General features: G+C 51.9%; 1 protein-coding gene and 1 pseudogene across 1 annotated transcript in view; one reads left to right on the plus strand and one right to left on the minus strand.

The window, feature by feature from the left end:
* PXDC1 (PX domain containing 1) overlaps positions 1 to 17,614 on the minus strand; it is a 29,376-nt gene extending 11,762 nt beyond the window's left edge. The window contains exons 1-3 of the mRNA XM_002816374.6: positions 16,938 to 17,614; positions 3,676 to 3,767; positions 2,698 to 2,815 (exon numbers count right to left, since the gene is read on the minus strand). Of these exons, the coding sequence (XP_002816420.1) occupies positions 2,698 to 2,815; positions 3,676 to 3,767; positions 16,938 to 17,193 (466 nt within the window). The 5' untranslated portion in view covers positions 17,194 to 17,614. The remainder of the gene's footprint in view (positions 1 to 2,697; positions 2,816 to 3,675; positions 3,768 to 16,937) is intronic.
* Positions 17,615 to 19,599: 1,985 nt separating this feature from the next.
* Positions 19,600 to 20,818, plus strand: LOC134761641 (FUN14 domain-containing protein 1-like; annotated as a pseudogene).
* Positions 20,819 to 21,841: the final 1,023 nt, after the last annotated feature.

Below are 21,841 nucleotides of genomic sequence, written 5' to 3' on the forward strand. Positions count from 1 at the left end.
CTCTGGGTTGCCCAAATAGAGCAAAACAAACCAAAACAGAGACACTGGTGCTAGGACTCTCCCCACTCAGACTAAAGAACCAGGCTTCCCCATGCTCCGCACTACAAAATGCAAAATTCAGAGCAATAGACAATTAGGACTCCAGAGCCCTCTGTGAGCCCTCTGAGATGAGGATCCATAGACACTCAGCCAGGATAAAGGACCCAGCCATCCTCACTCTCCTATAAAGGTTCTGGAGACCCAGTGCCAGCTAAAAAGGGGCTCCTGTACTTACTGCTGTTGTCTAAGGGCACATAGGAAGCTATCTTAGGGAGATATCAAAAGCAGCATACCACCCAAAGTGATCTACAAATTCATCACAATCCGCATCAAAATATAAATGACATTCTTCACAGGAATAGAAAAAAAATCAATCCTAGGCCGGGCGTGGTGGCTAATACCTATAATCCCAGCACTTTGGGAGGCCAAGGCAGATGGATTGCTTGAGCTCAGGAGCTTGAGACCAGCTTGGGAAACATGGCAAAACCTCATCTCTACAAAAAATACAAAAATTAGCCTGGCATGATGGGGTATGCCTGTAGTCCCAGCTACTTGGCAGGCTGAGGCAGGAGGATCACTTGAGCTGTAACTGCGCCACTGCACTCCAGCCTGGGCAACAGAGGGAGACCCTGTCTCAAAACAAAACAAAACCAACAAACAAAACAACAACAACAAAAATAAGCAAAACAATCCTAAAACGTATACAGAACCACAAAAGATGCCAAACAGCCAAAGCAATCTTGAGCAAAGCCAGAGGCATCACACTATACAACTTCAAAATATACGACAGAGCTACAGTAACCAAAACAGCATGGTACTAGCATAAAAAGACACATAGACCAATGGAACAGAGTAAAGAACACAGAAATAAATCGATATACAGCCAACTGATTTTTGACAAAGGTGCCAAGAACACACAATGAAAACCACCAAAGTGTCTACCAACCAATGAATGAGTAAAGGAAATGTGGTACACATGCACAATGGAATACTATTCAGCCATTAAAAAGAATGAAATGCTGTCATTTGTGGCAACATGAATGAGCCTGCAGGCATTATGTTAAGTGAAATAAGCTAGGCACAGAAAGACAAATGTCACAAGATCTCACCCATATGTGGAATCTAGAGAAGGGGAGATCATAGAAGCAGCAAGTAGAACAGTGGTTACCAGAGGCTGGGGAGGGGCCAGCGGTGGACTGGAAGAGGCTGGTCAGTGAGCCCAAAGTGACAGTGAGAGGAATAAGCTCTGCTGTCTACTGCACAGTAGGGTGACCAGGGTTAACAGTACCACCTTGTGTATTTCAAAATAGCTGGAAGAGAGGATTTTGAATGTTCTCACCACAAAGAAAAGATGAATGTTTGAGATAATGGAAATGCTAAATACTCTGATCTGATTTTTACACAATATACACATGTATCAAAACATCACACTTTACCCCATAAATATGTACAATAATTATGTGTCAGTAAAAACAAACAAAAAAGTAAAAAACAAAACAAAGCAGCAGCCACAGACAGGGTCAGGCATGCCACCACCCTGTGCACACACAATCCTATTAATATCTACAAAACCATCTTCCACTCCAGGTTCCAGAACCTGCCCACCCCACCCAGTTCTCCCAAGCACACAATTCAGAATCCCACCTGTGCTGTGGCCCGTAATCAGCAAGGCCACGTTCACAGCCAACAGCATCAGTCACCCATCCCCATTGTCCTCTGGTCTCCCCATTCCGAGTCAGCTCTGGGCTCAGACCCCCTCTCATCTGCTCTTCTCCCTTGACATCCTTCTGAGTCCTCCATCCCTCCTTCTCCCCTGCTTCCTCCTCCATTCGGAAACAGAATGACGGACACAGGCCCCCTGCTCTCCTTCCCACAGATGCAACATCATGGAGGTGCTCTCCTCTGGCTGAGCCATGTCTCCTCTCATGAGTCTCCCCTTCCCTCCCTGTCCACCAGGCAGACCATGGCAAGATCGCACACAACTGTCACTTCTTATGTCACAAGGTGATTGCCACTTGCTTGGGAAAATCCAGTCCTAGAGACTCCCAGGACAGAGCTCTTTTCCCTACAAAATCCTCCTCATCAGCCTTTGTCAAAATAGTGCTGCAAAAAACAAGTCTAGTGTTCTCATGACACCTGCAACCCAGATCTTAGTAAGTCACCAAACTTGGACTGGCCAAGAGGCCCCAGCTTCCCCTTCCTTCCTTCCTGCGCCAGAAGCCACATTCCCACATCCACGCTAAGGAGACCTAAAGCCGGTGCGTCCCTTTGGTTATGGCTGCCCCTAAAAGCAAGAACCAAATTCAATGCCACGTGACATGGGCTGTCTCACTTCCGCAGGCGGACCGGTGGATTCCAATAGTTTGCTTCAAACTCTATCATCAACGTGTTTGTTCATCATTATACCATTTCTTATGTGAGTTCCAATTTACATGCCAAACAAACCCCTGAGGACGCAGCAAGAGTGAAAACCACAGGAGGAAACACACCGCTTGGAGGAATCAGGCAACAGCCTCTCCCTGTACATTCACATTTCTCTTGGATTGTCTTTCTGGAAAAGTGTGGCCCAGCCTCATAGACAGCCAACTGTGAGGGTTTCTGTGACGCCTCAGCCTCAACAGCAGTCCCTCCCACCAACGCCTCCTTTGTAGCTCTTACCTGATATTTTGACTGGACTTTGAAAGCTGGGTTGAATTTTATGTACATTATCATTTTTTAACACCTGATCCAGAGGAGATCTTTCGAAGAAGGTGAGCACAACTTCTGATCTAGAATACTAGGGAGAAATACAGGGATTATTAAAAATGAACAGCCTCTACACGCTGGCCCTGTCTGTCTACCAACAGAGGGGCCCCACTCCTCCGCAGAGGCAGCCTGTGTGATGCAAACGCCCCATCAATGTCCAGATGCTCCCTTGGCTGGCCGCAGGGGCGGGGCTGCCATCAGTGCACAGCCCTCACGTGCTCATGGCCTGGGCAGCTGAAAGGCAAGGCCTCAGCGACCTGGGCAGTGGAGGGAATCATGGCTCCGATGTGCCAGTTTCACTCACACCTCCCTCCCTCTACAGTCAACTGTAGGCTGTGTCCACTCTCCCCATTGGCCAGAAAGAAAGGGAAGCTGCCAGGAGCTAAGGAGGTCTACCTGGCGCTCAAGTCCAGGTTCTTAACCACCACTCACAACGAAGCCCGCAGGCTTACATGGAAAGGGAGCTGATGGTCAAATCTGGGCAATGTGCCCCGCTGTGCTGACGCCAACGTTCCGCTTGGTTTCCACATGTCTGTTCTAAAATCCCCTCAGCAAGGCAGTGGATTCTGAGCAGAGGCAGAAAGCAAAGGCCCCCTGCAGCCAGAGAGGCCCCACGCCATTCCACCCATGCCTCCCTGCATCCCTCATTTTCACTCTTTCCCCAGGGAGGAAAAACCAGGGCCACTGGAGCCCACGAAAGCCTTCTTTCTCCTGATTACACCTGCACACCTCTACCCCGTCCCTATCACCTGGTACTTCCAGGGAGGGAACAAAACGGCTAAGTGAGATGGAGCAAGCAAGTCAACTCTCTGGGGGATGGACGCCTTTCGCATTTGGGAGGTGCCAGCGCCTCCCACCTCCCTGCCCAGCCCGGGGCCTGGCCGCACTCACTTTACAGGGCATGCTTATGATCGTCTTCAGCAGCTTCTCCACCTCATTAAGCCTGGTCTCTATGTCGTGGGCTTCCTTTATGGCAACCAGTCCTAGAATTGAGACAGAAATGCTCAAAGTCAGAAGAGCACACCAGGAAACGTGCTCCCAATTCAATACACAACAGGTGCCCACGAACCGCCAGGGCCGTCGTCTGTAATGAGACGTCAGGAATATTCATTCAGCCTTATGCACCTATAGCCCCATTCTGGAAGTCCTGCTCTAAGCCTCATTCGATGTTTCACCTACCCAATGATCCGTTAAGTCTGTGCTACAGTTGGTACTGTCAATCTGAAAAGCAGATGGGAGGTGTAAGATCCCTCCAAGTGGGGCAGCCTGGCAAACTCCATAATCACCCTGGTCACAGCCAGAGCTCAGCCCAGGGTGAATCAGGCCCCACCAGTGTGGTGGCTACAGCCAGGGGTGCTGGCCCAGGACCAGCCCACCCCCAATAACACAGGGTAGGACTCACTCTGCTGGCCACGGCTGCTCAGATCACAGACCCCTGGAAATGGAGCCCCTGTTTAGACCAGTCATTTACATGCCACGTTTACAAGGAAAAAAGTCAGATCTCTGCCTGAGAAAACCAAAGTGGACATGACTCATGCCCCTTTCCAGGAATCTGAGCCTCTGTGCTTCTCGTGGCCACCACATGCCCGAGTGGCTGTCAGGCAGTACAATATTTTATTTTTAAAATACCATAGCTCGAGGCATGAAGGCTCGGGTGCTTTTCTATCTCCCCATGAGAAGTGCAGAGCAGAAGTCTTCCCATCACAGGTTCTATCCCTCGGCTCTGCAGGGATGGGGAAGTAGGTGCCCAAGGACACCGGCGTCTCCCCCGCACTTGTGTGACTGAGGCTGACGCAAACGTGCCTGTGAGTGGTGATTAAACCACAAAGGCTTAAGTCCCAGAACTATTAATGGCAAAAACTGTGATTACTGCGATTACTTTTGCACCAACCTATTATGATTGGTCCGGAGACTAAGTTTTTCAGAAGTTCTGGTCTGATTTTGTTTTACAGGGGAAAAGCCTGTTCAGTATTCAAGCAATTTGTTGAATAGGTCTATAAAAGAGATTAAAAAAACATTTCTTAAACTTCCTGACTGAAATTAAGAGGCCCCAGAGAATAGAGTCCATGGAAACTCCCACCAGGGCTTCCCAGACATAGGTCAAAGGCACTTCTGAAAGAGTGTATTACCGCAGGGGCATCCCCATAACTGGGGTCAGTGGGGATCAGTGGAGGCCAAGAACCTTCTCCCCACTTCCTCAAGCACGTGCCAGGTGCCCCTTCGCCTGGTTCACCTGGTATCCCAGCAGGCATCCATGGGGCTGTCTGACCCTGTCCCCTCCACTGACCTCAGCCACACAGGCTCAGGCGGCCAGCTGTGCAGGGCACAAGGGTCCAAGAGGGGCAGGGTCCGTGGTCTGCGACTCAGCCACTGGAAAACCCTGGGGCGTCTGTCCATGTGGCCTGTGCCTACGCCCAAGCACGATGCCCTGGCCGTCACCAGAGGAAGGGGCTGGACGACCCTCTGCCGTCTTCCCCAGCCTCACCCCACCTCCCCGCATGCCGGGCAAGCAGGGTGGAGAAGGAAGAAAAAGAGAAAACAACAAAAGTACCAGACTCTCTGGATGCCTCCTCCCCAAGCCCTGAATTCCTTGCTTAGAATTTCAAATATTTATATACCGCAATCTACATAGAATTTCAAATATTTATATACTACAAGATGTATATATGCACCACTCTTTCAACCAAAATGCTTTGATCCCCTGCTTGCTCAGGGAAGTCTACCAAGGAAAGGGAGGCCAATTCAAAATTCTTAAAACGTTGTTTTTAAAGAGAAGACAATTACATAACTCATTCCCACAAAGTGCTTCTTTATTCTAAGACAAGCAAAACTACTGTTATATTTCAACTTTTATTACAGCTAGAATACTAGCTTCCAGTTGATCAAATGAATGGCACAGTAGTTGTATTCAGTTTACAAGATCGGCTTCTTGCAAAGTCAATGTATCCAGCACATGTATACCCATTTCGTAGGACAGAAAGCATGACCTAACAATGTACAGGTATTGTAGAGGTTTATAATGCTTTTATCTTTGCTTTGCTGACATATCTTTGGCTACATCTTTGATTTAATTAATGTGCAGCTCTTGGTTGGGTTGATAACCTCCAAGGGTAATGTTAGGGAGATAAATATATACTGCGGTACATTGATCTCCTTTTAGTATGGCCAGACTTAGCAAATAAGACACATGATGCCTAATTAAATATGAATTTCAGATAAACAATGGATAATGCAATAGCAGGGACAGACTTACACTAAAAACATATTTGCTGTTTATTTGACATTCAAACTTAACTTTGGGTCCGGTATTTTATCTGCCTACGCTATCTTCTTTGTGACCCATCTTCCAGACTGAACTACAGAAAGGCAAGTGTATCTGGTCAGGCCTCTGGAAACCGTGTTAGGATTTTAGCTGGGCATGCAGATCCTTCATGACCTGATCCTAGCCCACCTACCTCACCAGCTCTGTGCCCTGTGAAACACACCCTCAAGCCAACCTTGAGAAAGAGGCCCTCGCTTCCCAACAGCCTCCAGGTGAGCTGTCCTCCAGCCTCCTCCACCTCCAGGCTCATGATGGGGCAAAGCCCACTTAGGCAAAAGCCACCTGCTCTGTGACGATGGGACTGGCTCCTGCCTGTGGGCTCGGAAAGCCCATCCCACCCTCTACAGCCTCTTGCTCCTCTGCAATAACTGTGCCTTCGCCTGGGGGTCTCCCCAGAGACTAGTGACAGCCATAGGGCAGGAGGCACCGCAGGCTCATCTCCCCGTGACCAACAACCAGCACAGTGCCTGGCCCACACAAGGGATGCGATGTTCGCTGGCTGTGCTGGCAAAATACACTTGCATCAGATGAGACAGAAGCGGACAGGTGTTAGTCACTCTCCTGTGTGTGCTCCAGCTGCCCTGGGGCAGCACCCCAGTCTCAGTCTTCTCATCATCACCTCAGCCTAACCCCAGACAAAACCGACCAGCAGCAGGCTCTTCGGTCACCAGCCTCGAAGGACAGTCTCGAGGGCCAAGTGGCACTAAAACTGCTGAGCCACGCTGGTTTGATTTTATTTGTGGAAATGTGCAGAACCACATTGCTTCCTTTCACCTGTTTTCATGTTTCTGAATGGAAGCCAAATTGTGTTCCTTGGGTATGTAAACATGCTTAACAACCAAACAAAAGGAGCCTGAGAAAATTTATATGGGGAAAGTGAAGAGCTGGAATCCCTCCCTGCAAGAACAGAAATGATGGGTACTTATTTTTTAAGCTCTAGGATTTTAGTTAAGGGCACATCCATTATTTAATTCCCCATTCCGGCTCCCGGTGGCAACCAAGCTGGCAATCTGGATCAGTTTTCTCAGGACACTGTGGTCCTTTCTCCACGGAGACAGTTCACCTGAATGACAACGAGCGCTGGTCCCTTCCCCAGGAGGGGCCGTAGCTGATTCATGAGGTGATGAATTCTGCTGAACTTACTGAAACCCACCTGACTGACAGCAGCACAGCTGGGCTGCTGCTGCTCCGGCTGCTACCACCACAGCTCCAGAGCACAGCGACAAGAATGCCGCAAGAATGCCGCACCGGGCTGCCTTGAGCAGCAAAGGCCTCCCCGCCCCCAGTCAAGAAGTGACACCGGCAAGAGACTACAGACAGCCTGGCCTTCCTAAAATGCCAACGCTCGTATTTCCCTACTCCCCTTCAATTGTTTTTAAAATGTTTTAAATACACCAAACGGATGGGTGTATTTAATGTGGAAGGAAAACACTTTTTTAAAAAAAACCGTACAACTGTCCACTGGGACCACAGTGCAGAAATAAAAGAAATCTTCATCTTGCAATTTCTGATTGTTTCATATTCACTAAGGTTTCTCAGTTTCACCGCTGGAAACCTCAAACTCCTGCTGCCAGCATGCCAAATTACAAATACTCAAATTTATAAAGAAAAAGTTCTGAGCAGAATCCACGTTGAAGACACTGCTTTATTTTCCAGGAACAGACAAGAACTATGAGTTTAAGAAGTACTGCTTCCCCCAAAGCAAACTATTGCGTGCATTTGCGTTTCTTTCTATCCTACCTGTTGTGCTCTTCCTTTGTGACTCAAGTGCTTTGGCTTCCAAATGTCACCTGTTTTCCAAATGTCACCTGTTTACCATAAGCAACGACTTGAAAACTTGTTTTCAAAACTGCACTTAAATACAATAATTTTAGAACATCTAAAACTTTTGGTTTTCATATTCCAAATATTGTTGATGCCATGACAATTCTGTGGGGTTCCTGTCCGACTTAGTTTTACTGTCTGAGATCGCACGGATGAATACCGCAGGCAGGTGAAGAGGGTTGCCTATTCTCCCAAGCGAACCTTAAAACGGAAAGCAGAGCCGCTTCACTCGGCTCTTTCAGGACTGGCCAGCAGGGGGCGCGCGCACTCTGCGGAAAAAGCAGGATGGCGTTCACTGCAATGCACGCTTAAGGAAGTTAGCCTCAGAGTTCACAGCCCCGGAAACTGTTCTAATTTCTGATGAAGAATCACTAATACAACCTCAACTTTAAAAATATCATCCTACACAATTTGTGACATGAGAATTTCATCCAGATGTAGCCAAACAATTAAGAATTTGAACCCAAAAAATTGGTAACACAATTGTATATAAATTCCAGTGGGCCAACTGGACACATATTTGGGGGCTGAGTATCAACAGCGGGCTGCCAGCGTCACTTTTCTTCCTAAAGGAGTTAGGCCTCGAAAGTTGAAAACACAGCGTTGTATCTGTCAGTTTGGGGATTAGCTGCTTTGTGCAAACACAAACACCTGATTTGTTCTTGGAATCAGAACTGAAAGCGCTGGAGGCAGCACAAAGATCTGACAGTGAGAGCCAACATTAACAAACACCGCTTCCGAATCTCAGAAACCTGGGTCCAGAGTCCCACTTTTTTGGGAAGTGGAGGCTTTGGGCTCAACACTTGTGGTAACTGGCCCAGCTTCCTCCAGGGAGGACCTTGGCCATCTGACTCTAGCAGAAGGGCTTCCTGCTGCTGCAATTCTGAAACTAAAGGCAGGATGCTGCTCGGGTGCGCAGGGAGGTCATGCGTTAAAGAGCGTCCACTACCCAAAGAACAGGCCTCTCTGAGCACTCAGAGGACGCGTTCCCACACGCACACAACAGACGGCCCCGGGGAAATGCTCTGCAAAGTGAGCTTTAACAAACTGAGTCAAACCATAAATTACATTTATATTGTTTCCTTTCCATTTAACAAATGTGCCCATCAGCACACTACACAGACGCAGAGGTGGTGGGGAACGCAGCCTCATCTTGTGTGCTGCATAGGAGACACACATTCTTTAAAGGTTGAGTATAATACACATTTTGGAAACTAAATATCTAAAATGTTTTAGGAAAACCTTTAAAACTTCCTAAGTACCTGTTTTCTAAATAGGCAGTCAATACTGAAGAAGCAGCGAGTTAAGAACTGACTAGCTGGTTATTCAATGCATAACTAAGCAACCCAAGGAAGTTCTAACTCCCTGGGAACCTGAGGCTGCTCTTCGCTATCCGAGACTCACACGCTTCTGCCTGCGGAATGTCATGCGGTGTAACTGTACAAGGAGAGCGAGATTGCGGCTGTGTGGACGCAAGGACAGAAGGCCTCCCTGACACCTCCACCCTGCGATGCACCAGGGGCGCCCAGCAGCTGGTCCACAGCCACCTCTCCTCTACATCTTTTCAGGAGTGAAAAGCTGAGCTGAGAACACAAGAGGAAGAGATGGAAGTGGCTGAGGAAAAAACAGAACACCCGGAGGACCCAAGCTGGGGGCTGAGGGAAGCCTCTCTTCCTCCCTCTGCAGCAGCGGCTGCCTTCTGTACCTGGGAGGTGGCTCCTAGAGCGACTGGGAAAAAAGTGTTTGACTTAACCTTACTGAGCTCTGCTCTGCTCTTCCCGTAATCCTGCCTTCTCTAGGCCTTTTCATTATTCTCCCCACTAAAAGCCAAATCCCCTTCCTAAATTTTAGACTCAACATTCTCCAACAGCCATCCAGTTAGCCAGTCCGTCCTGCAGCATCACAGGTAGCAGGGGGAGCAGCCCACTCAGGCAGGAAGGAAACACTTCAGTCGCTCTTCCCAAAGCACCCATGGCTCCTCCTCCACCAGGCTGGGCATGGATACCATGGCCAACAAGATGGGATCCCGGCCTCCCGGCACGTCATGCTAGCCAGGAGGGCCAACAGGAGGCAAACACAGACCACAAAGTGTCCCCTGCCTGGCAAATCCGGGTGCTAGGAGGATGCACAGCAGGGGATCCCCCCACTCCTAGGCAGGAGGCGGCCTGAAGGGTGAGCAGATATAAGGGTGAAAGGGGTTGGGGAAAGAGGGAGTGAGATGGGGAAGGTGGAGGACAGGGATGGGGAGAGCTGAGACCAGAAAAGGACAAGCAGGGTCTCACAAATCCCGTGAAAGGGCTTTGCCCATGAGGGGCAAGGAGGCAACGGCTTCCCATGGAGGTTCTGGCCACAAGAACTCTGTGCGCTTGGCAATTCTTATATTTATTTATTTATCTATTTGAGACGAAGTCTTGCTCTTGTCACCCAGGCTGGAGTGCTGTGGTGCAATCTCAGCTCACTGCAACCTCCGCTTCCAGGGTTCAAGTGATTCTCCTGCCTTAGCCTCCCGAGTAGCTGGGACTACAGGCACGCACGCTACCATGCTCAGCTAATTTTTCTATCTTTAGTAGAGACGGGGTTTCACCATGTTAGCCAGGCTGGTCTCAAATTCCTGACCTCAAGTGATCCACCTGCCTCGGCCTCCCAAAGTGCTGGGATGACAGGCGTGAGCCACCATGGCCAGCAATTCTTTCTTAGGATCAAGCCTAGATCTTAGGATCTTTCTTAGGTAAACCAAGCCTGGCCCACACCCAGCACCAACTCTAGTTTCTGGACCAGCAAGGCCACAGGCCTAGTCCGTAGGGATCCCACTGAAGTCTGCTGGTGACCTCCCTCTTTGTGGGCTCTCTCTTTAGCCAGGGCAGGGGTATTCTCCCAGTGGGTATGGGGGGGACACACCCAGAAGAGGGCGGGCACATGAGTGGGCCAGTCCTGCCAAGCGGCTCGCTACTCTCAGGAGCCAGCCTCCAGCACTCTCCCGCAGACCGCAGACCACTGTCATCAAGGGGACATGGCAAGTGCCAGGGCAAAGAGGAAATGGTCCCAAAGCCAGCAGCCCATATGTGTCCAGCTTGGTGCTGGGCACTCTACGGATACCACTGCTTTCGGTACTCACAACCGCCCTGCATGCGGATATTATTACTGCTATAGCATCAACAGTGCACCTGAGGCTTGAGGAACTTGCCTGGAATGACATGCAGGTGGCAAAGCCAGCATCCAATCCCCCAACCCCACCTGTCTGGGTCCAAAGCCAGTGCTTTCAGCCTGAGCCTGACCCCTCCTATTAAGGCCTGACTGTGTTCTCAGGTGGGGAGATCCCTGAGCCTGACCCTTCTCACTGTAATTGAGCTGTGTCCCAGGTGGCTGACCCCCAAGCTGACCCGTCCTACCATGACCCAGCTGTGTCCCAGGTGGGTGACCCAGCAATCTGGCAGGGCCTTGATCTTCTATGGTGAGACTGAGAGCTGCCACCTATCAAAGTATGAACTGCAAGCTCTTCCCTCCCCCTCTGCACCCGCTGTCTACCATGTGTTTTCTGCTGAGTCTAGGTTAAACATCAGCAAGGTTTCTTAACAATGGGAAGAAACCCTTGCAGGTGTAAGTTGGCAAAAGAGTTACGTGGTCTGTCTGATGTCCCCATTTCCTGTGGGATGGGGCAAGAGGGGGCACAGCTAGAGGTGTCTGTCTGCAGAAGAATGTCACCACACATGGTGTGCGCTCAGCTCCTCTCGCCACCAAGCAGGGAGCTCAGATCAAGGTGCTCCTGAGCTGAGTCCCTGGCCTGTTCTGTGAGAAAGCTGCAGCTTTTCAGTGCCAACTGCCACTGTGAAAGGCAGTAGCCCTGGGAGCAGGTCTGTCTGTGGAAGTGTCCAGACTCCAGCTAGAAAGTGAACTCAGGTGTCGCCTGTGGCCCAGGGGCTCAGTCTAAGATCTGTCGGGGGCAGCAAACCAAATGCAGCTCAGTGGCCATTTACGGAAAAGGAAGAGGATCCCAGGTACAGCAGCATGGGGGAAGCAGAGCGGACGGTGGGGTTTGGGCTTGGGAAAGAAAAGCAAAACAGAGGGAAGAAAGAGGAAGAGGAGGCTGTGTGAAGGTGGGTGGCCCCATGGGAGCCCTGGCAGGGCACCCCCAGTGCAGGGTGACTTGGCCAGGTCAAGAGAGTCAAAAATAGGTCTATGAGTCAGAAAAGAAGATCCAAGTCCCCTGAGAAGTAAAACTGCCCCTCTGGGTGGGGCAGAATGACGCAGGTGAACTCTGCATGGGGGTGGAGCTGTGGTTGAAGGCAAAGGGCAGGCCCACCCAGCACCCCACTTGCAAGAGCCCACTGGATGGGGCAGAGATGGTGCCTCTGTGCCCCTGCTCTGCTGCCCGGGACTGGTGTGGCCCATGATCATTTTTTAGCCACTGTCACTAAGAAAGTAAACTCCGTGGCTTTGCAGTTTGCCATCCGGTGGGATTCTCCCTTATGTTTCAGAGTAACACAGGGCTTCTCCCCTCACTGTCCACCCGAGAACAGCATGAGTAGGTTCAGGCCCTGGGATCAAAGCACGCATCTTCCTCAAGCTATCAGGGTTGTGAGAGTCTGGCGGTCACATCTGTGTCCAGCCCTTTTCTAGTAATGTCCCAGATGCCAGTCCCCTGGTACTCGGATCTCAAGTCTAAGAAGACTGTCTCCTAGCATGCGGGTAGATGAACGCCTTTGGTGATGAAGGTGAGCACAGGCAGGTACATGAGCACCACACGGGCTGGCGGGCTCGTGATCATGGCCTTACTAAGAGAAAATGCTAAAATGCCGCCTCCCAAGCTGCCCTCCTGAGCCACCTCCTCCCCGACGCCAGCTCTCCTGCCGACTCCCCCATGGCAGCAAATGGCAATCCTGCCAGTCCTGCACCACAGGCTGAAAACTCTGGGGTCATCCGCACACTCCTCCACACCCCACGTCTGGCCCGGCAGTGCCCCTGTGGCTCTCCCTCAATGCAAATCAGCGTTCACCCACTTCTCCCACCTGCTCTGCTGCACCAGGGCCCAGCACCTGCCTCCCTGCCTCCCCCACTCTTTCTCAGGACAGCAGCCCGAGTTTGAGTCAGGCCAAATCACCTCTCTGCTCACAGCCCTCTCTGAATAAGAGCCCAAATGTGACCACGAGCTTCCTCCCTCCCTTCCTGAGCAACAGTCTCCACACCACCCACCTCCTCACTCCCCAAACCCACCAGGCACATGCCGGCCTCAGGGCCTTTGCACCTGCTCTTCCACTGCCTAGAATCGACTCCCCCAGGCACCCAATGGCTTGATCCCCACTTTCCTTCATGTCTCTCTTCAAAGGTCACTTGTCCTTGATCGACCCGTCTAAACGCAAAACCCCTCCCCTGCTCCCGTAAGTCGGAGCCCCTTTCTTTGCTTACTTATTTTTCCTTTTGAACGTGTATCACTATCTAATGTATTTGTTACTTGTTTATCTTGTTTACTATTAGATTTCTCCCAACCAGAATATAAGAATCCTGAGGGCAGGGATGTTCTTGGTCTCCTAATCACTGCTGTGCCACCGTCACCTATACATGTGGTAGGCATTATGCAGATATTTGATGGAATGAATGTAAAAGCAAAATGTTGATTGTACAGCTACTAAGAATGAAAGACCACCTGACTACTCGGGAACACAATCTGTTGCTGCAGTGGTGACCTGGTTGGCTCAGACATCACAAAGCCTGAAACTATAGAAACAACGATCAAAAAAGTCTAGGAGCCTCAAAATGCCAATAAGGAAATTCAACATGTTTATGTTTTAAAGCATAAACCTTCCTGGATGCGAGAAATGTAAATAAAGGGTAACCCTGAACCATGTTAGGTATCGCACAGAGGGGACTGAAATGAAAGACTTGGGCCCACTGGTGTTAAGAGTCTGGAAAACACAAGAACGGAACACCTTGGTAACCTGGCGACAATATCCCCAGGAAACAGCTAGCTCCCTCCCTTAGGGCTGGGGGACAAGAAAGGGAGAGGGGCATATCCAATCTGGATGGAGAAGAAGGTCGGGTGGGAGATGAGAGTGCGAGGAAAGGGGCGAGAGGACAGAAGCTGGGCAAGTCCTGAGGTCAGCCAGGTCCGACCTCACCCAAACAGAAGGCCAGGAGAGTGCGCTAGTGAGCACTGTGCCTCCACCCCAGGCAGGGGTTGACATATCCCTACAGATGTGTCACTGCAACACATACAAGGCCCAGGGATGGCCTCCAAGCACCACTCCACAGTGTGTGTGTGCAGAGAGAGAAAAAGCACATTCTCCCCCACTGCAGTACTCAAGGGACCAAGAAAAGGGCTCAGCATCCCTTTAATTGCTAGCAGATTCAAAGCTGCAAGTGGGGCCAAGGCTCCCACACCCTCCAAGGGTGTGCAGTCAGACACTTCCAAGAGTCACCAGCCCACTGCCAGCAGAAGCTCAGAAATCCAGATTTCCTCACAAATCTCTTAAAATGGAAATAGAGAATGCAAATCTAACCAGTCCCAGAAACAGTTCAATACATGTAAACTGGAGAATCTGATAGGGAATTATGCAGAGAAAAGCTGGCATTGCAGCACAGCAAAGCACACACATCTGGCTGCCTTTTGTGTTTATAGTTTGTATATCCAGATAATCTTTTTATGCAAATAATAAATCTGCATGGAAATAAGGTGCAATCTGCTTTTACATTACTGGGATATATTTTACTTGGCAAACAATTTCCCTGGACTTAAAAGGATCAAAGAAAGGGAAAGGACTTCCTTGGCGCTGCACAACAAAACTCAAGTGGTGCTGGGCAGGGACCAACTAACTGCCCCTCAGAAAACCAAGGACTAGAATGAAGGCAGGGCTTATGGTCCCGGCTCTGGTCCCAGGCTCCCCTCTTCACCCCCTACAGGGGGTGCCAGACTGTCCCCAGCAGAGAGAGCAGCTCCAACAGTTCCACAGTGTGCTGTTAGAAAGTCCTTTACACCCAGCCGCTGGACCTCACACTCACCGCCCACCAGCCCTGCCACCATCACTCTGACCCCTATTTCTGATTTCTGTTCCCCTTGAGGTACTTGGAGGCAGCTATCATATCCCTTCTGAGTCTTTTCTCCACGGTAATCGCCCGCGTCTTCAACCTTTCTTCACTCTTTGGAGCCACTCTTGCGTGTCCACACAACTTGTGACCACGTAACGGACCCAGCACAACTAGGATGACAGCAAAAGAGGCGGAGCCAGGGTGTGTGCAGGGCAAGTGGAGTTCCTCACACGCCCCTCCCTCCTGCTCCAGGTGAGGTATTTCCACCAGCGTGGATGCGATTGAAACCACACCCTCTTTCCACCGTCTGGCCCAACCCCAGCCAGAAGCAGCTGATGCGATAGTAACAATGACAACTGGCATTTATGGAGAAGCTGCTCCTGTTAGATCCTCTATCATGCCTTTCAGTCCTCACAAACGTCAGAGGCCACAAGTACAAAGTTACAGGTGGGGAGCCCCACGGGGATCCTGCTGCAACCAGCCTGCCTGGGGTCACGGAGCTCAGACGCCTGACCACAGTGAGGCTGAGGGACTCCAGTGTGTTTAAGCCTCGTTCCAGGAAAGGTCATTGAATAAACCGCTCTTCCTTCACGATGCTTTCCTGATTTGGGCATTGATTTGTTAAATTTAAAATATCATAACAAACAGCAAATCCAAGGAAAACTGCTTAGATGCTTGAAATCACACCCAACTGTCTGGAGAACAGCTATAAATGTGAGGCTCTGGGGAGCAGAGGGAGGCCTGAAAGGCGGGCCTTCTCCCTCAGGGCCCCAACTCGCTGGCTGTGGGAGCCCTTCCAAAAGATGTGTCATGAGAACTGAGCTTATTATCCACGTAATTCTCACACTGGGGTTGGGGCCATCGCCAGGGGAAAGCACAGGTTATCTCAAGACCGCAGCCAGACAGGAGGCTGGGGAGACTTGGACAGGCCACCCTCTGCTTCAGTAACTTGGCCCCAAGCTTTCAGGAGGTCTCTGCTTAGAGGAGGATTGCAGAAAGGAAGGCTGCTGGGCCACTGTCCCAATGCTCCGAGCTACAGGTGGTCACACATGGAGGCGGGTGGGACCTGCTCGAAAGTCCTCCAGTCTTCCCGCCCCTTCTCCCCTCCCGGCCCTCCCAGGCGGCCCCTCTCCCCGGCCTGCCCCCTCCACCCCGCAATTCTTCCCGTCTCAACTCCAGTCCCTCTCTCCTGCGTCCTCCCGGCTTCCACCCCCTCAGCTTGGCCTCCAAAAGAAAGATCGGGCAGAGCCGTAGGAAAAGGGAAGCCACCGCGGTTTCTGAAAACAAGAATTCCCGCGAGCCAGGACGGTCACAAGGCCGGGGAGGAGGCGGCGCAGCTGATCAAACGCGAATGGGGACCAGCCCTGGCGGGGGTGCGGGGGGGCCCTGGCTGTCCGCGGCAGCCGCGGGCGGGGCGGCCCCTCCGAGGAGGGACGGAAGGGCTGCGTGGCACCTCGCGCTCGAAGACCAGGGGCGCGCCCTCGGCGGGGAGAACTCGGGGCGGCTGCCAGACCCGACGCGACCCCCGGCTCGGACCCTGCGGTTCACTGCTCCCAGACGCTTTCCCAGTGCGCCCGCCCGCCGGCCCTCGGGAGGTACCGGGCAGGGGCTAGGGCCGGGCCGACCCCGTGAGCCGCTCAGCCCCGGGCGCCCCCGCCCTCCTCGGAAGTGACTCGTCCTCAGGGACAGTCCGGCGCCCGCCCTGCCGGCCTCGGCCCCTTTCCAGCCGCCCCATTTGGCTCCTCCGCCGGGGACGCCCCCAGGCTGGGCAGGCCGGCTCCCCGTCCCCCTAACCCCGCCGCCCGGGCACTCCTCGTCTGGGGGCGCGGGGTCCAAGTGTCCCCTGTCCAGGGCGGGCAGGAGGGAGAAGTCGCAATCTCGGTTGAAGTCTCCTCCCCGCCTCCTTCGTGCAGTTCAAGGCTGCCTCGGCCCCGCGCCCCTCCCGCGTCCCCGGCCCCGCGCCCCTCCCGCGTCCCCGGCCCCGCACCTTGCCGCAGCGGCCCCCGCGCCAGCTCGGACCGGTCCTCGGGGAAGGCGTCGCGCAGGCGCTGCCACAGGCGGCCCAGGTCCGCCAGGCTGCGGTGCAGGTAGAGCACGCTGCGGTCCGACCACTCCGTGCGGATCTCGAAGAACTCCTCTTCGTCGCCGCGCCGGCTGACGATGAGCCTGCGGATGCCGTTCACCCAGCAGCCGCGCACGAACATGTTCACGAGCGACGTGCCCTCAAACACCGCCGAGGCCATGTCGCACGCATGCCCTCGCCAAGGGCGCCCCGGCCCCGCCCGCCCGCCCGCAGGAGGCGCGCCCCGGCTGGGGTCGTCCCGGGTCTGTCCGTGGCCGGGGTCGTCCGGGGCCGGAGTCGTCCGCGATGCGTCCGGGCCGGAGTCGTCCGGGGTCCGCCCGGCACTCCAGGAGGCTGCGTGCGGCCCGCGTTCGGGGCGGCGCGGCGGCGAGTGGCTCGGGCCGGCCGGGCGCGGCTTTATAAGGCGCTTCCCATCGCGGGCGGCGCGGTAGTCGACGTCGAGGCCAGGCCGCGTCCGCCTCCTGCCCGCCTCCCGCGGAACGGGCGCCGCGGGCCGCCCTGGAAAGGAAGAGGTCCGGCTGGCCGCGCCCCCGCCGCCTCCGCAGAGACCGCGCTGCTGCGGCCACGGGAACCCCCGGGGCCGGGAGCCGGGCCGCGTCCCAAGCGCTCGCGCCCGCCGCGCCTCCTCTCGCGGCCCCGGAGCCGCAGGTCGGTGACTGGACCAGCCGGGAAGGGAGGCGGGGCGGGCCCTGCTTGCCAGGCGCTCGGCGCAGACTTTTTTCTCTTTCCGTTTCGCGATCCTCGGGACCTCCCAGGGCTGGGAGCTGCGCGCCTCACCCGGCCCGCGAGGGGATGGCAACTACCGGGGGTCCGGAGGCGGGGCTGCGAGTGTTGGGGCGGGGGGCGGGGGGCGCGGGCCGGGCCGAGCGCCGCCCCGACCCGCCCCGACGAGGACCCAGGCCAGTCCGGCCCGCCCCGGCTTCCCTCCGTGCCCCGGGTTCCCTCCGTGCCCCGCGTCCTCCCGCGCATTCCGGTCATGCCTCAGCCGCGCCAAGGCCCGGGACGCGGCCGGACAGACCGCGGGGCAGCCCTCGGAGAAGTGGGAAGAGGGGAGAAAACAGTGGCGAAAAGAAGGTCTCCTGGGAAAGAGCGCCCTGGAAAGCCGGACGCCGTGGGTGCGCTTGAGGGGCCTCAGGAGTGGACTTGGGGAAACCGCCTGCCCTGAAAACTGACTCAGCGGCGCGTTCCTGAGGCCGTTCCTAGTTGGAAGACAATTAATAGCACTTGTTTAAGAATTACAAGTTAGTTCCAGAAATGAATCGAGTGACCTCACAGCGTGTAGGCAGGGGTGGGAGAGCCAGGGTGAGCCCCTCACCTCACCCCACCCCCGCCCCGGCAGCGCTCTAGAAAGCCTCTAAAGCCCAGCGCTGCGCGGAAATGTTGGAGGCCCAAGGCAGGTGACCTGTCTGGACTCAGACCCGACCCAGATGTCCCCCCAGGTCCCTACCACTCAGTCCCACCTGCCTCGACTCAGTCCCGACCCAGATGACACCCCCTCCCCCCCCACCCCAGCACGACCAGCTTTTATTCGGACTGTGCCAGCGACTTGCAGATAGCATAGCTTAAGAGTTCCTCACCTGGTCTGGGGCGGTGAACAGGTCAAGATGTAGAGTGTCAAGAGAGACTTTTGCTTTGTCTATGATGTTCTTATATAAACTTGTTAATTAAATGAACGCATGTTTCCTGTGTAATTTTGTATAGGGGAATAGGGGCCGTGGGAACTGGAAGTAAACAGCCAGTGTGCCAGCAGCTCTTGACTCTAGGTGGTGGGAATAAGTGCCATTGTAACCACAGGACAAGCCCAAACGGGGCTTACTCTGTTCATAACAATGTTGAGTTACCTTGCAGGTATAACAGAGCCCAAAACTCTTAAGTCACAAAGCCCCACGCATGCACCATAGAAAAATGTTTGATCTCTGACAAACATCCAGAACCGACTATTCGTCTCCTTGCAACGAAGAAGACTGGGACATGATTGGTACCCGAACATTCGAACTCTCAGAAGGGAAGGTTCTCTTGGCCCAGAAGATAGGGGCTAAAATCCACCTCAACATACCGTACCATAAATGGCCAAATTTGAAGGCCTTCAAACAGATCCTGCCTAGCCAACATTTCTAAGTCCTTTCCTTCGCCCTCTGCTTCCTTAAAACTTGCCCCAGACCCCAAATCAGGGAGGAAGATTTGAATCTGCCTCCTGTCTCCTGGCTGGCTGGTCTTGCAATAACGCCTTTCTTTTCTCAAAGGCAGTACCATGGTATTGCTTCTGTGTACATTGATTGAGCAGTGAGCCTGAGGCAGGAAAATAGGGTCAGGAGGCAGGGAACATAAGGCCAATTCACACTTCGGCTATAACAGGAAATATCCACTCCATAGGGCGTATGCTGTAAATGACTTTGTAACTTTACTTCATCCTCTGCATTTACATAGAGCGTAAGTGAAGTAACTAATGGAATCATCTAGGGGATATTTAAACTTCCAAAAATTCTGTAACCGGGGACTTTGAGCCCCTGTGTTCAGGCCACTCCCACACTGCGGAATGTACTTTCGTTTTCAATAAATCCCTTCATTCCTTCCTTGCTTTGTTTGTGCGTTTTGTCCAATTCTTTGTTCAAGATGCCAAGAACCTGGACATCCTCCACCGGTGACAAGCCCATTTGCTTAATAAGATTATTATTTTCTTCTCAGTATTTTTCTGTTACTTATTTTCTGAAAGTGTCAGGAAGAGGAGGGCAGGCAGGACCACTCCAAAATAGGCCACCTGTGGTATCATGGTGACTTCTAACCCCAGCCCCCAAGAATATGAAAGTGATGACGACTCTTATGAAGTGTTGGATTTAACTGAGTATGCAAGAAGACATCAGCGGTGGAATCGAGTGTTTGGCCCCAGTTGGAGACCTATGGTGTTACAGAGAAATACTCAGTAGCTACCCAGATTGGAATGTGTGGCGTGACAGGCTGGTATGCAGGATTTTTGCTCCCAAAAGTTGGGAAGGTTGCAGCAACTGCAGTGACTTCCAGATTGACTGGAAGAGAATTGAAAGAGACGTACACAAAGCAAAAAGACACACTAAGGGCCGGGCATGGTGGCTCATGTCTGTAATCCCAGCACTTTGGGAGGCTGAGGCGCGTGGATCACCAAGTCAGGAGATCGAGACCATCCTGGCCAGCATGGTGAAACTCCGTCTCTACTGAAACTACAAAAATTAGCTGGGCGTGGTGGTGGGCACCTGTAATTCCAGCTACTTGGGAGGCTGAGGCAGGCGAATCGCTTGAACCCAGGAGGCAGAAGTTGCAATGAGCCGAGATCGCGCCACTGCACTCCAGCCTGGTGACAGAGCAAGACTCCATCTCAAAAAAAAAAAAAAAAAAGACAGACTAAGAAATGAGCAAATAAAGCAGCACATGAAATCAACAATACAGTTGAAGAAGCAACTGACCTTATCAAACAGAACATTGTGATATCCAGTGGATTTGTGGGAGGCTTTTTGCTAAGACTTGCATTTTAAGGACATGAATGGTCTACCATAGTAGACTTAGCTATGAGAAGTGGCGGCAACACAGTGTCCTCTCTCAACAGTACGTGCTGCCAGATCTCAGAAAAACAACTAGCTGGACAATACTGAACTCACAAGTTAGCATTTTGCCATCTGGAGCCTGGCAAACTGGTATTTGCTGTAAAACAACTTATATGGTATGTGAACAGTAGTAGTTCTGAGCAAAACGTGGCTTTTATCATTTTTAAAAAATTGCTTCTCTTTAGAATTAGCCTATAAAATATCACCATTGGTTGTAGATATGGAGAGAAAAGAAACTGCTACATTTATTGCCTGGTGAAATATTAATCCTTTTTTATTTAAAAAAGATGTTCTGGCTTGGTGCGGTGGCTCACACCTGTAATCCCAACACTTTGGGAGGCCAAGGAGGGAGAATCACCTGAGGTCAGGAGTTCAAAACCAGCCTGGCCAACATGGTGAAACCCTGTCTCTACTAAAAATACAAAACAATGAGCTGAGCGTGGTGGAGGGTGCCTGTAATCCCAACTACTCGGGAGGCTAAGGCACAAGAATCACTTGAACCCAGGAGTCAGAGGTTGCAATGAGCTGAGGTTGCGCCACTACACTCCAGCCTGGGTGACAGAGTGAGACCCTGTCTCAATAAATAAATAAATAAAATGTTCTTCATTATGGTTTATGGTATAATGACAATAATTTTAAAATCTGTATTATAGCTTCAATATTAGGACTGACTTTTTTTAAAGATATGTTTGCAATAAATTGAAGAACTGCAATGCCCCTTTGTGGAAAGCTTTAGAAATGATATAATTATTAAAGATATTAAATAGACAAAAAATAATTTTCTAATAATGATGATAATAAAAGAATCTCTGAAGTGAGTATTAGAAGTTCTGACTACTTCTAACTATTGTTCCTACCCAGCCACTGATGAACTCCAATCATATAGTCTCAAACTGCTCACTTGATGTTTCTTTGCCTCCATTTGCCTTTCCGTGAAATGGGAATTTCAAACAAAAATTAAAAAGCCCACGACTGTTGTGAGGACAAATAAAATGGTACATGGCTGAAAGTGTGCAGTAAACACCTTTGAGGACTTGTGTTATATAAATGTCAGTAACAGATACAGAGGAGACGAGTGGTTTCGGGTTGTAAATCCAGCTGATGAGCTGGTTCATTGCGGGAGGCTACATAATAGAATGGAGAACAAAGAGGAGCTCTCTGGGTCACCTGCGCATCTTCCAAGCCTGGTTTAGAATTACAAAGGTGTAGCCAAGGAGGAGCCCTGTTGTAGGT

Source organism: Pongo abelii, chromosome 5, assembly GCF_028885655.2.
Source record: "Pongo abelii isolate AG06213 chromosome 5, NHGRI_mPonAbe1-v2.0_pri, whole genome shotgun sequence".
NCBI classification, from domain to species: Eukaryota; Metazoa; Chordata; class Mammalia; order Primates; family Hominidae; genus Pongo; species Pongo abelii.